Genomic DNA, 14,312 nt, shown 5'->3' on the forward strand with positions numbered 1-14,312 from the left:
TCACATTTATTCCCCCCCTCTGGAACATCCAGGTGAGGGTTGGATGGGCCACACCATCCATCCCAGGCTGCTGTCCCCAATGCCTGAGTGACACTTTTTAGGGGGGTCTGGTGCTTTTTTTTTTTGTCACCCTCCATCCCCCAGGCTCAGGGGACCACAAGCTGAAGGTAGAGCAGAAGAAAAGCAGCTTGGGGGAAGGAGGGAATTGCCTGTCAGCTTCTGGTTAGAAGAACCTATTTCCCCCCAGTCCTCTTGGAATTCCTTCCATGATTTTTGCTAAAATTGCTGTTTGGCTACTGAAGACTCAACAAAGTTTAATCCCAGACCTAGAAGGAACCATCAGTGATGCCAGTGCAGGAGCTGGGGACTGAGATTAGAGGTAGAAGTTGCAGTGGAGGCAACTGCAAAAATTCCTGAAATAAACTGGGATGAAAGAAGTGGAAAAAAGGATCAACCAAACATTTCTTGGTCTTTTTCATGAAGGCAAAGTGGAAGTCCTGAAAAACAAATAAATAATGAGGCACACGAGGTCAAGCCCTGGTTTGCAGGAATGGAAATCAGGGGCACAATGAACCTCAAAGTCTGTGCTTGGGGTGAGCAGGGATCAGGAAGGGGTACAGGAGTGGGAATGCTGCTGCCCTCCCCCAGAGCAGAGGCATTTATTCCAGAATTGGGGAAAAAACAAACAAAGAAACAAAAGAAAAAAAGAAAAAGAAAAAAAAAATGAGAGAGAAACTGCTGAATCAATTGTAAGACAAACAAAGATTTGTGGGGAGACTTCATGCTTCCAGTCCCCAAATTCTGCAGATATCATTTGTCAGTGGAGCTGGAAGGAAAAAGAGAGGAAGAGCAATTAGGTAAATCCCAGAGAATGTATGCAGAGGGAAGAGGGTTTTCTAGGAGAATTATGGAAGGTTGCAACACACACTGAAAGCCAACAAAGCCCAAACCTTGTCCTGTCTCCAAGAAGGGAAATTATTCTGGAAAAGTCTGAAGAGAAGCACAAAATGTGGCTTGAGATTAAAAACCCCACATGAATTCTGCATAGTAGGAGGATTCCAGCACCTCTCAGCAGTGACAAGAAGAAATCAGCAATAGAGAAGAGAATAATTGGGTGGGAATTGCTTGTGGGACAGCCAGGGGTGGAACTGCACTGAACTGGGAAGATGATGGAACCAAGCTGGAGAGATGATGGGAGAAAGGAGGATCTGACGGGGCTGAGCACTGGGAGGGAGAGCTCAGATCCTGCAGCTCTGAGGATGTCATTTGGCTGAAGTGATGGATACAAAGCTCTGTGAGCATGTCCTGGAGCAGCTCAGGAAGAGGAGGGTGGCCCAGCAAAGCTCATTTTCAGGAATGATCCCCTGTATGGCACTGGGGAGCTGCCAGCAGAAGATAAAAAATGAAGTCAATGCTCCATTAGTTGCTCAGATAACTCTGAAGGAGGAAATGCTGAATCCTGCATGGGAAGAACTTGTTAAGTATGTAAAATTTCTGGAGCTGGAAGAAAGACCTGCAGTAAATCAGCCTCAAGTTAGACACGCAGGAAGGGAGAGGAAATAAAGTTTTCAAATAGACTCCAGTAAAGCAAAGCAGACAACAGGGATATTTCCAGCCACTCTGGATCCATCCATACATGGCAGGCACAGATTTATGATATCATTAGAGGATACAACTGCTAAGGATGCAGCATTCAAACCCTGACTCCAGGTTTCCAAGAGATCAACCTGAAAAATAGAACAAGAAGTTTTCTCCACTGCCCCAAACTCCCCAAGAGGTTTTCTTGCCTCAGCCACCGCAGCCTGGGTGATGCTTACTGGGAAAGAACCTTTCCTTTAGCACTGACTCAAAGAACTGATTCAAACACCTTGAAGGGAGGTGGGAAAAGCATTACTGGGGCAGCCAGCACCTGATGCTGATAAAACATCCTCACTCTGTGCTGGAGCTGCCACTGCAGAGAGCAGGATGTGACATTTTGGTGGCCCCTTTATGGCCAAGCCTGAGGTAGATGAGGATGCAGCATCCCCCTCTGCCCTGCCCCATGGGGGGAATCACTCCATGTGCTCCCAGGCACTTGGAGCTCTTCTTGCTGCCCCAGCATGGGATAAAAAGCTCCATGGGAATGGGAAGACCAGTGCCTAACTGGTAAACCCTGTGCCAGCCCCATTTACCCAGATGTGGTGAGGATGTGATGGAGAGGAGCAGCCAGACTGTGGCCAGCAAGCTCCTCAGCTGCTGAGAACAAAAAAAAAAAACCCATGAAGTTTCTGGAAGGTAGTTCTGAGATCCTACTGGGGAGGGGGGGAGATAATTTATCCATAGTGCCCCTTTTTGTGTTCCCACAACTGGCACAGGGAGTCCTCCTGGCAGTGCTGCATCTCACAGCCTTCTTTCTCCTTTTGCCACAAAAAGGGCAACAGCTGAAAATGAGCCACTAAAAATATTGGAACTTTTCACTGTCCACCCCTGCTCTGCTTGCTCCACTCTGCCCTGGGATGCTCTGCAGCATTTGAATTTATCCCTGGCCAAATAATTTTCTTTTCTCAGCCTGGATCCTGCTCAGCTCTCCATCACCAGACAGGGCTGAAACAGAAGAGGTGAAAGCAAGGTCATAAAATCACAGAATCCTAGAATAAGGTTGGAAGGGACCTTGGACATCATCTCCTCCAACCTCCTGCCATGCCCAGGGACACCTCTCACCCAGCCCAGCTTGCCCAAGGCTTTGATCCAAGCTGGGCTTGAAGACCTCCAGGGAGGAAGGTCTGGGAGGTAGCTTGAAAAGTGCAGGGGAAATGTGAAAATCCCACCAAGCTGCCTGAAAATCCCCTTGTGCTGATGTTTGTTAAGTATTCCTGCAGACACCCATGCACAGCTCTTATTTCACAGTGTCAGCTTTAGCAAGAGCCTTCTCCCCACCAAGCTGGATTTTCCCCTCTAGACCCATATTTCACCAGACTACATTTGATGTCCATGAAATCAAGGTTTAAATCACTCCAGTGCCTCTGCCCTCCACTGGAGCCTGTGCCAGAGGCATTGACAACCAAGGGACTGACCCAAGAGAGCTGTGGGATGGAGAAAACAGCAGTTTTACAGAAGTTCTTCCATTGCAGGTCCAGTTCTCCAGTAATCCTGCAGTGAAATGCAGGCAGCAGTGCCTGGCATAAAGGGATGGGAAGGGGCTGCTTTGGTACCAACCCTGGGGGGGGTTTGGACCAGAAGAAAAAGCCAAGGATGTGATTTCTCTGTCCCTTCCTTCACAGTGGGTTGGGTCTGGTAGGTAGATGTGTATCTAGTGAGGAGATTCAGTGCCTGGAGATAAAATATCTCCAGATGAAGAAGACCTGAAGTGCCCATTCCAAGCCCTGTCTAACAACACCTGGCCCTGAAGGGATGCTGGGTGCCCACTGCTCTTCCTTAGTGCCTGCTGGAATGGAAGGGAAGGCAGAGAAGAGGCAAGAATTGTCTGGGAAGGACAACTGAAGGGCATCAGGTGCCCCATGGGAATTTCCTGGTGAGTTTTCTACAGGCAGCTGCAGGCACAGCACCCTGCATCCCTCAGCCTGACCTCCAAGGACAACTGCTCCTTGTTCAGACACAGCAGCTACAGTGAGATGGGAACACCCCACATGAGATGGGAACACCCCACGTGACGATGGGAACATCCCAGGTGAGGATGGGAACAGCCCACGTGAGGATGGAAACACCTCACATGAGATGGGAACACCCCAGGTGAGATGGGAACACCCCAGGTGAGATGGGAACACCCCAGATGAGCAGCTCCGAGCACAGCTTCACACTTCCCCAGGACAGGGAGCAGCTTCTTGGTTCTCTGGGTGCCCTCTCCCAGCATTTTGGGTGGTTTTAGGTGACATCTTTGAGTTTTACACCCTGCTCTTGCAAAGCTGTTTCCTGACCATTAAAAGCCTTGAGTAGATACACAGGCTGAACCAGGATGGGACCTTAAAGCCTCCCCCAGTGCCCCCCTGCCATGCTCAGGGACACCTCCCACCAGCCCAGGGTGCTCCAAGCCCCATCCAACCTTCAGCACTGCCAGGGATGGGGCAGTCACAGCTTCTCTGGGAAACCTGGGCCAGGGGCTCAGCACCCTCACCCCAAACAATTTCTGCCCCATCTCCAACCTCAATCTCCCCTCTCTCTCCCAGTTCCAAGCCATTCCCCCTCATCCCATCCCTCCAGGCCCTTGTCCCAAGTCCCTCCCCAGCTTTCCTGGAGCCCCTTCAGGCACTGGAAGGTGCTCTAAGGTCTCCCCATTGCAGCCTTCTCTTCTCCAGCCTCAACACCCCCAACTCTCTCCTCCTGGCTCCAGAGCAGAGCATTTCTTCCTAAATTCCAGCCTAAATCTCCCCTCTCCAAGTTTTAACCCATTTCCCTTGTCCTCTCCCTACCCCCCCGTGTCCAAAGCCCTCCCCCAGCTTTCTTGCAGCCCCTTCAGATATTGGAAGGTTGCTCTGAGCTCACCTGGGAGCCTCCTCTTCTCCAGGCTGAACAACCCCAATCCCTCAGCCTGGTTTCATGCCAAGAGCTCCCCCAGCCCTCACTCCCCATCACATTCTGCCTTCCAAAAGTGACATGGAGCAACAAAACTACTGCCAGAGGGGACACTTTGGGGACACTGGGCACAGGAGGTGTCCTTGTGTCCCCAGCACAAAGCTGCTCTGAAGTCCCCAGAGCTACAGATGCACTTTTGGATGCAAGAACAGATTTATCCAACTGAAAGCACAGCCCTGCACTAGAGATTTTAGGGTTTTTTTTTTTCAGATTTTCAGGGAAAATTCCTCCAAGGAATTCTGCTGAAGCTTGGGCACCAAGCACTGGGAGAGGAGGAGTGAGCAGAGGACTAGGGCAGAGTGGTGCCACTCACAAGTTGTTGGGTCTGGGCTGCAAGTGGGAAATGCCAAGAATATTATAAATAGCCTGATATTCCATAAGCAGCCCAGGGACATGGAGTCTGGCCATGGAGGGCCAGACAGCTTGGGGTTTCCATCCTCAGCAGACACACTTCCTTTTGGATTCAGCTCCTGGCAAATCCAGCAAACCAGCTCCCAGGGAACAACACCCCATGCTGCTGGGAGGGCCCTAGGAATGCCATGAAATGCCAGACAAGGTCCTAGAAACACCAACGATGTGGCCACGGCCAGAAGCTCTGTGGGATAATGTCCCATGTGGCCAGGGGTGGCTTTCATCTGATGCTCAACAGGGAGAATGAGCCCAGTTCTCAGTTGTACCCCACCCTGCACTTGCTTGGTGGTTCTTACACCCACCAAAGAGCTGGTAATTAACCATTTATTTCAATTATTTAGAAATCCACTCACTGACCATTCAGCTCCTACCACAATTTGCCTCTGGAGAGCTGGGCTCCCAGCTCAGAGTTTTTGCTGTCCCAGGTTCTCCCCCAGGTGATTCCCAGCACATCATCCAGGGAAGTGCCCAAAGACCCTGAAGACCCCCAAAAAACCACCTGCTGAGCTTGAACCATCCCCAACCTGGAAGCCAACATCATCCACACTCCCAGAACCCTCCTGCCACCAGCTCCTCTCAGAGGCTGGGGCTTCCCCTGCCTTCAGGGGGTACAAACACCAAGCTCAGAGCTCCCCAAGCAGCCAGAAATTCCCCAAAAGGGCTCCAAGATCCAGCTGTGGAGTCACAGCCCCCAAACCCTATCTGTCCTCCCCATCTTTCCCTCCCTCCCCCCTTAAATCCCCTCCCCAAGCCCTCTGTGATGCTGCAGCCCTGAATCAAGCAGGTGCTCGTTTCATCTTGGCACAAAACTGGCAAAAGTTTGAACACCACCCCCCCCCCCCTTGGGCCATGACAAAATCTAAAATAAGAACCAAGCAAACAGGAGGAAATGTGCATATAAAAATTTTTTTCTCTCTCCTGGCAAATTGTCTATAAGCTGCAATTATTCCTTCCCCAGGGAAGGGATTGTTTAAGCTCTTGAATTGATATGATGCTTGGAGATCTCATTTCTTGTTCATTTAAAAAAAAAAAAAAAAAAAAAAAAAAAAAAGACCCAGCCAACCAAAAAAAAAAAAAAAAAAAATTCCCAACCCCCAAAACTCACAAACTGGTGGGAAAACAAAAGAAGGGAAAAGGAGAAATCTCCCAACAATGACAACTGAAAAATAAAGGTACACGTCAGCATTTGTAATCAAAAACTACTACATACTGTACTTGGGAAGTCTTCTGGGAAAAGATCATTGGCATCTAGTGAGGACATCACTAAAAGTCTTGTGCATATGATATGTATGAGACAATGATGCCATTGGGGGGGCTGGATGGACCCTTAGGAAACTTGTCACTCACAAAACTGTTCCATGAGAGGAGAAAATAAGAGATGGAAAAAGGGTTGGTTGGCCCCATCCCCACCCCCCAAGTGTTACAGATTCCTTCTCATTTGTCAGAAACAGCCTCTTCTAGTCTCAGTTTATTTCTGTTTGTGGATTTTTTTGTGGGTTTTTTTGTTGTTTTTTTTTTTAAAAAAAAAAAAAAGTCTTCAACTTTTGAAGCAGTCCATATCAGCTTCTGAGATGCACTTGGTTCCACAGCACCAAAGAGCTTCAGCTCTCTCTCCCCTTTGATTTGCTCAGAGGGGCTTTCTGGAAGGACTGTTGGCTCCAGGACATCCCCAGAGCCCCCATCCCACCTGAGAAAGGGAAGTGCTTCTCATCACACCTTGAGAATTCATCTTCTTGATGATTCTTCATCTTCTTGCATTCATCTTCTTGAAAAAGTCTCATTGCTCCAGAGGTGTCTGGGCCCAGCTGCAGCAGCCTTGTGCAAGAGGAAAGAGATGAACCTGCTATTTTCTCTTCCTTTGGAGACTCCCATTGGCCTTGGAGCCCTTTTCAAGGATGCAATTGCTTATTATTTAAAAACATTTCACAGGTTTCTTTTTGTTGGGGTTTTTTTGTGGGTTTGTTGTGGTTTTTTTTTCCAAAACAGTAGCTTCTTTGTTGTTGTTGTTCTTTTTCGTTCCCTTTTTCCATTGCTTTGATTCTAGAAGCTCTGGGTGACTTCTCAGTATTAATGCCAGGGCATTTTTTCCTTTTGCCATGATCCTCAGAGCAGCTGCTTGTCTCTGGTCCATGCAGAACACTCAAGACCTGGAGCTCAGACACACAGGGGCAAAGGGGAGCAGAGCCTGGAGGAAGAGGAGGAGGAGGAGGACACATCACTCAAACCTCCACAGACTGGATTTGGTTCATCTGTGCTCTCATCACCTGGATACTGTTCAGAATTTTCTTCTGGTGTCCTGCTAAAGTGACCCCAACTCGTAGAATGTCCCTTTGGGAGGAAAAGAAACAAAAAAACCACCATGAAAATCATCAAACTTTCACAGCAGAACAAGCCCATGTCTGAGCATCCCCCTGGAGCCTGGTGTGGAGGGACCTGAAGTCCCCACAGATTGACTCACAAGTGCAAAGCAGAGGGTGAAACCTGCACTTTGACTTTTTTTTTTGGCTTGTTCTCCCAATTTTTCCATTTTCCCTCCACCTGCAGCATCCCAGGCTCTCGACAACCTCAGCAGAGGGGGTGAAACCAAAGAGCCTGGTGCAATCCAACCCTCTCAGCCCCTGCTCACTGCTTCCAAGTGAATTTGCTGTAGGTTTTCTGCCCTCCTTTTGTTGCTCTCTTTGCAGGTTTGGATTCCCTCAATCATTTTGTGACACAGTAACCCAGTTTTTTCCATCCCTGGAGAAATACGAGCAGGATGTGCTGCACCCTCAGCAGTGTCAATCTCACTACCTCTGAGCAGCCCAGGGCTGTTCTTGCTCCTTTTGCTTTGATCTGATGAGGCTGTGAAGTGCTAAGATTTTGCTGCTTCTCTTTGCTGAATCTCATTTTTGCACTATTTCTATTTTTTTTTTATGGATATTTGGCACCTGGGAAAATTCAAAGTCATGCCAAGAGCCTGAGCATGACTCTGTTGGTCCAATCTGTGATGGCTCCAACCCAGTTTGCTACTCATCTCCCTCTTGGTGGATGAATCTCAGTCAGGAATTCCTGACTCTTGGGATTTAGAGGATTTAGTTGCCCAGAGAGGTGGTGGAAACCCCATCCCTGGAAGTTTGGAAGGCTGTACAGGGCTCTGAGGAATCTAAGCTGGTGGGAGGGGTCTCTGCCCATGGCAGGGGGGCTGGTGATCAAACTGGGTGATCTTAAAGGTCCCTTCCAACCCTGACAATTCTGTGATTTTAGGATTTTCAGTTGCTTTAAGTGTGAGGAACAGACTTTTAAGAAATGTGGCAAAACCCTTGGCTGTTTTGGAGTGGAATTTAAGGGGCAAAGAAGGGGAAACAGAAGCTCCAAGGAAAGGTGGAAAAAATCCTCTTGGAGGTGTGACAAGTGTTTTCTTCAGAGCTTGCTTTGGACCTTCTCTTTGTTCAAGCAATGGAAGCAGGAAGAAGGAAAAGGGGGCAAGGCCAGGCTGGATGAGGCTTTGACTGGATAGGAAACATCCCTGCCCATGGGAAGGAGGTTGGAGTGGATGATCCCTAAGGTCCCTTCCAAGCTCAGCCAGGAATTCTGGAGGGATGGCATTCAGGAGGTAGGGTTGGACTGTGGTGCTGATGTGATGTCCCTGTGTCTGCTCCAAGTTCTTCCTCCCTATCCTTCAGATTCCATGGCCCCTCTTCCTGCTTTCTCAACACAGCCTATGGAGTGCCAAAAGCATCCCTGGAGCCTTGGAGGGATCTTCTGTACCATGGATGCTCTGAATCAGGACAGGATTGCTATGGGCATTTCCTGGCAGCAATAAGACAGGGAAGGTCAGTTTGGCTGATTCTTTGTGAGATTTAAAGCCTGGAATTAGGCACCAAATCCCAAAATCTTCCTGGTTACCAAGCACAGAAAAGTGGCAGCACTTCCAGATGGCTTTAAGTTGGGTTTACTGACTGGAACCAACCACCAGTCTCTCACTGGAGGTATCAGAGCCCCACCAATGGATTTCAGCTCCCTGATTCCTCTGCAGAATTTCCTAAGATTTTGCCACATTTTTAGTTGGATGCAGGGCAATTCAGAATGAACTTGAAACCATCTGGACCTTCAAAGACCTTTCTCAGGCAGAGCTTTGCTTGCAGCAGGCTTGTCTCTATCATCCCACAAACCATGTATCCAGGAGGCATGCAGGGTCTGAAAGTGCTCTTGAGTGGTTTGTAATTGCCTGAGGTGGACCTGAAATCTCCATTTGTTCCATCTTTAGAGACCTTTTTTAGAGGGGGAGTTAATTGGAAATGGAATTTTATAGATCAGGAGTGAGAGACAGACACACGGTCCTCTGACAGACAAGAGGACAAGGCAGAAACTGCAAAACTGAACTTTTCTGCAGAAACTGAGTAGCCTAAAAGTGAGTACACAAAGTAGTATATAAAGTGCTGTAGTGCTCTATCACTTTATAGCTATAAAGTGTCATAGAAGTGAAACCACACTGCATGAAAATAAAGAGCAACTCAGTGCAACCAGTTGTGTGCTTGGGGCACTTACTCTACAGTCATCTGAGATACTACATCAAAGGTGGTGAAGCCAGCACTGGCAAAGCTCTCCTTGTACTGGCTCATCTTGATGGCATCCAGCCACTCCTCCACAGTGTTGAAGGTGGAATAATCCGGGATTGTGCGGTCGAGCAGGGGGAGGTTCATCCTGAAACACAGAAATGGGGGCTGAGCAGGGAGGAAAGCACCCAAAACACAGCTGGTTCTGCACCTCCTGGCAGCTGGAGGGACCTGGACCAGCATGGAGAAGTAACCCCCTGATCAGTAGGTTATAAAGAGCATCAGGAAAATATTTCTGGAGCAGCTGGTACAGGAAAGGTCGAAGCCATCAAAGCTGATGTGATGGAGCTCTAAAACCTTGGTTGCACAAGGGGAGGAAGAAGATTCTCATCATGGGGACAGTGATTCCCACAAGTTAGTGTAGCGTCATCTAGTCCAGGGATCACCACCTGCCTGCCAAGGCTTTGTTTGCCTCCACAGCAGGCAAGATGCCCCATGGAGCACTCCCAAAGCACCCACACCCACCCAGCAATCTCATGGATGTGAAACCAAGATGTCCCTCTAGGAATGCACCATCCAACTCAAGGAACTGGCTGTCTTCACCAGCTCCAACCTGTCCAGGGAGGGGGAAACTTTAATGCCCTTCCTATAAAGGTCCAACCCACAAAAGCCAAGTGCCTTTAGGACAGCCAGCCTGGGGGAGATCAGGGGTGGTGGCCACCAGGACACAAAGGCCACCAGAAGCCACAGGAGGAGAGGACACAGAGCTCCATACCCAGAAGAGAGAGGTGCCATGGCTTTCAGGCTGTTTGGGTTTCGGATCATTTTATCTAAGGTGTTGACAATCTGCCCAAATTTGGGTCGGTGGTTTCGGTCCTTCTGCCAGCAGTCCAGCATGAGCTGGTGGAGGGCATTTGGGCAATCCATGGGTGGTGGCAGCCTGTAGTCCTGCTCGATGGCATTTATCACCTGCAAGAGGGGAAAAAGAGGTCAAAGCACTCGCAAATAAACCTCTTTTAATTTAGAATGTTTCTTTTCTTGGATCCTGGAGGTGAGCACCACAGCCAACCAGACTGCAGAGGGACTCTCTGTCATCTCAGCCACCACCACCACCACCTCTAAACTTCAACTCCCAGCCCTCTGCATCTCGTGGTGTTCTGGGGGGTGATGCCAGCCTTGTTCAGGTGACATTCAACCTTGCTGGCCACCTGTGATGAGCCATGGCCATCAGTCTCCTAACCAGGGCCAGGTTAACCCTGGGTATCTGAGGATGCTCACCTCAACCCTGCCCCACTGCATGGCTGTTGCACCAGCCCTAATTTCTCAATGGCACCAGAACAAAAGCCAAAGTTCTCCCTGTAGCCATCCCTTGGCCTTGCAATGGTCCCATTTTGAGTGTTTCTGCTCCTGGTTTCCTAACAACTCACATCTTGGTTGGTCATGTCCCAGTAGGGCCGCTCGCCGTAGGACATCACCTCCCACATGACAATTCCATAGCTCCAGACGTCACTGGCTGAGGTGAATTTTCGGTACTGAATGGCCTCAGGTGCTGTCCATCGGATGGGGATCTTCCCCCCCTGCAGGAAAAAGACAGAGAGGATGGTTAATAGGAAGAGCTGGAAGGGAAAAAGAGGAATGTCCAAAATAATCGCGCATCCAAGATGCCAGCAAAGCCCCGGCAGGAAGGGATGGACACAAGGTTGGATACAGGGATATCCCTGTGTCCAGCCAAGTCCAAGAAACCTTCCAGGATTTGGAGGGATGACCTGTGACAGGGCTGCAACACCTTCGTAGGGAAGAAGCTTTTCCTGTTCTTCACCTGGAACTTCCCAAGCCTCTTGTGGAATCCTCTGGAATCACTGGGAAGAGTTTGGCTCTGTCTTTTTTGTAACTACCCTTCAATTGGTCATGTTTAGATACCCCCTCAGCCTCCTCCTCCTCACGTGAAACAAACCCAGCTCCTTCCACCTTGCTACTGGATGTCTTGGGCATGACCAAACATCCATGGTTGCTGGAAGAGCTGGAAGTGAAAAAGAGGAATGTCCAAAATAATCGCGCATCCAAGATGCCAGCAAAGCCCCGGCAGGAAGGGATGGACACAAGGTTGGATACAGGGATATCCCTGTGTCCAGCCGAGTCCAAGAAACCTTCCAGGATTTGGAGGGATGACCTGTAACAGGGCTGCAACACCTTCATAGGGAAGAAGCTTTTCCTGTTCTTCACCTGGAACTTCCCAAGCCTCTTGTGATACCCTCTGGAATCACTGGGAAGAGTTTGGCTCTGTCTTTTTTGTAACTACCCTTCAATTGGTCATGTTAAGGTACCCCCTCAGCCTCCTCCTCACGTGAAACAAACCCAGCTCCTTCCACCTTGCTACTGGATGTCTTGGGCATGACAAAATATCCATGGTTGCTGGAAGAGCTGGAAGGGAAAAAGAGGAATGTCCAAAATAATCGCGCATCCAAGATGCCAGCAAAGCCCCGGCAGGAAGGGATGGACACAAGGTTGGATACAGGGATATCCCTGTGTCCAGCCAAGTCCAGGAAACCTTCCAGGATGGTGATTCCTCCCATTTGGAGGGCTGACCTCTCACAGGGCTGCAACACCTTCGTAGGGAAGAAGCTTTTCCTGTTCTTCACCTGGAACTTCCCAAGCCTCTTGTGGAATCCTCTGGAATCACTGGGAAGAGTTTGGCTCTGTCTTTTTTGTAACTACCCCTCAATTGGTCATGTTTAGGTACCCCCTCAGCCTTCTCCTCCTCACGTGAAACAAACCCAGCTCCTTCCACCTTGCTACTGCATGTCTTGGTCATGACCAAACATCCCAGGTGCTTGTAGGGCATTCTTGTACAAAACTGAACAGCTCTAAGTGTAGAAACAGCCAAAGTGACCACAGAATCTTTGAATCATTGAATGCTTTGAGTTGGAAGAGCTCTTAATGATTATCCAGCTCCAACCTCCCCTTCAGGGTCACCTGCCACTACACCAGGTCACCCCAAGCCCTATCCAACCTTGCCTGATCCCCTTTGGATCTCCATCCACTCTTTTGCTGCCACTCAGCCATTTCCAGAGCAGAATAAAAGGAATTAGAACATCCTCCTCCTCAGCTTTCTCCATCTGTAGTCTCAGAGCTCAGTGATTTACCATCCTCTTCAGCACAAGTCCTCAGGTGCCAGTCTGGTGACACATCCACCATCCAGCAGGTTTTGATCCTGCCTATTTCTGGAGACAGAGGTGGAGTGATCATCTGCTTTGGAATGGCATCCTTGGTCACTTGTGGAAAATGGGATGGACTGGGTGGGCAATGGAGCCTCCTATGGTCCTGCTGGGCAATGAGAGCCCTGGAGAAATCACAAGGATTCTCCTCTCCCTTAGTGTGCATGAGGCCACGGGGATGGGAATGCTCTGGGCCTCCTGCTTTTCCACCAGGGTCATAGGATTTACAACTCAAGGGACCTTCTGAAAGGCAAATATTCCCCTGTGCTGGAAAATTCAAAAATTGTCTGTGTTTTGTGGCTGCTGGAAGATTAAAGAACATTACCTTTTGTTACTGAATCCCTACCATGTCTTCTGAAGTCAGAAAACATCAGAACTTGATGGGACTTGAGAGGACTCAGCCCCTATCCATGCTGGAATAATGAAAACCCCATCATGCTCCTTCATCTCACAGCCACAAAGCTCAGCCAAAATATTTTGTTTTCCACAAGAGGGCGAAACCAAACATTCCATCCCAAAGTTGATGTTCTCTCCATCAGGCATCATCTCAACAGAGCTCCTGACAAACAGGGGGGTTTAAACTTGGCTAAAAGAGAAGTCCTCAAATAGAAATTGGGTATATTTGAAGGATCCTCATGGGAAATCACTTCACTGAGACTGGATTTTCCTAAGGTCCAGCATGAACCTCCAAAGCCATCCCTAGCTTGTGGCTGTTGCCCATCCATGGATAAAAGGTGACACTGGGATAATAACTTAAAAAGGTTTGTGGATTTTGGGACACTGGAGGATGGTGCAGTTTTAAAAGGAAAATCCCACTTCTTCAGGTTCTCTGTCACAGAGGGTGCACACATTCTGTCATCATGTATTATATATGTGCCTACAAGAAAAAATAAATTAAGAAATGGCAGGGAGAAAAGGTACAGGAATAGAAACCAGGGGTAACCATCAAAAGCTCCCAGGTATTTAGTCTGAACACAAGGAAAGGGAATTGGATGTAAGGTCATGTGAAAAATAAATGTTCCTGGTGTTCCTAAGAGGCATGAGGTGAGTGTAGACGACTCAGTGGTTGATGTTTGAAGCTCAGATGAGAATATAAGCACATTTTTAGGTGTTTGTTAGGTATTCAGCTACTGAAACAACACACTATGCCAGACATCCCATCAATGACAGCTTCAAAAGGAAGATGATCTCCTACAGACCAAGCCCCAGGTCTACCAAGAGTTATTTCCAAGAAGTCCTCTTGGCACTGGGATGGGCACTGATCCTGCAGCATCCCTGCAGCCAGTGGGATTTATCAGAACTCCTGGCTGCAATCTCACCAAACAATCAATAAAGTCTCCAAATTATCTGTGCCCAATCTGCAGCCTCAGCCAAGTCCTTGGTGGCACTTGTGGCATTCCTGGGAAGCTGTTAAGTGGCCATGAAACCATTTTTGGGAATGTTTCTTTGTGTCCTTCAGAAAGATCTGAATCACAAGGAGTGCCCTGAATAAGACAAAGGGCAATGGGCACAAGGTGCTCCTGGGGAGATTCCCATGGGACACAAGAGGAAAAGTTTTCCCCATGAGGAGAGTCAGAGCTTG

The 14,312-nt window shown here is 48.7% G+C and overlaps 1 protein-coding gene across 2 annotated transcripts in view; it reads right to left on the reverse strand.

Moving 5' to 3' along the window:
- Nucleotides 1–6,504: 6,504 nt before the first annotated feature.
- EPHB2 (EPH receptor B2) overlaps nucleotides 6,505–14,312 on the reverse strand; it is a 111,393-nt gene continuing 103,585 nt past the window's right edge. For both annotated transcript variants that reach the window (XM_030463605.1, XM_030463604.1), the window contains exons 13-16: nucleotides 10,943–11,092; nucleotides 10,291–10,484; nucleotides 9,508–9,663; nucleotides 6,505–7,308 (exon numbers count right to left, since the gene is read on the reverse strand). In XM_030463605.1, the coding sequence (XP_030319465.1) occupies nucleotides 7,200–7,308; nucleotides 9,508–9,663; nucleotides 10,291–10,484; nucleotides 10,943–11,092 (609 nt within the window). In that variant the 3' untranslated portion in view covers nucleotides 6,505–7,199. The remainder of the gene's footprint in view (nucleotides 7,309–9,507; nucleotides 9,664–10,290; nucleotides 10,485–10,942; nucleotides 11,093–14,312) is intronic.

Source organism: Calypte anna, chromosome 21, assembly GCF_003957555.1.
Source record: "Calypte anna isolate BGI_N300 chromosome 21, bCalAnn1_v1.p, whole genome shotgun sequence".
In the NCBI taxonomy this organism is placed as follows: Eukaryota; Metazoa; Chordata; class Aves; order Apodiformes; family Trochilidae; genus Calypte; species Calypte anna.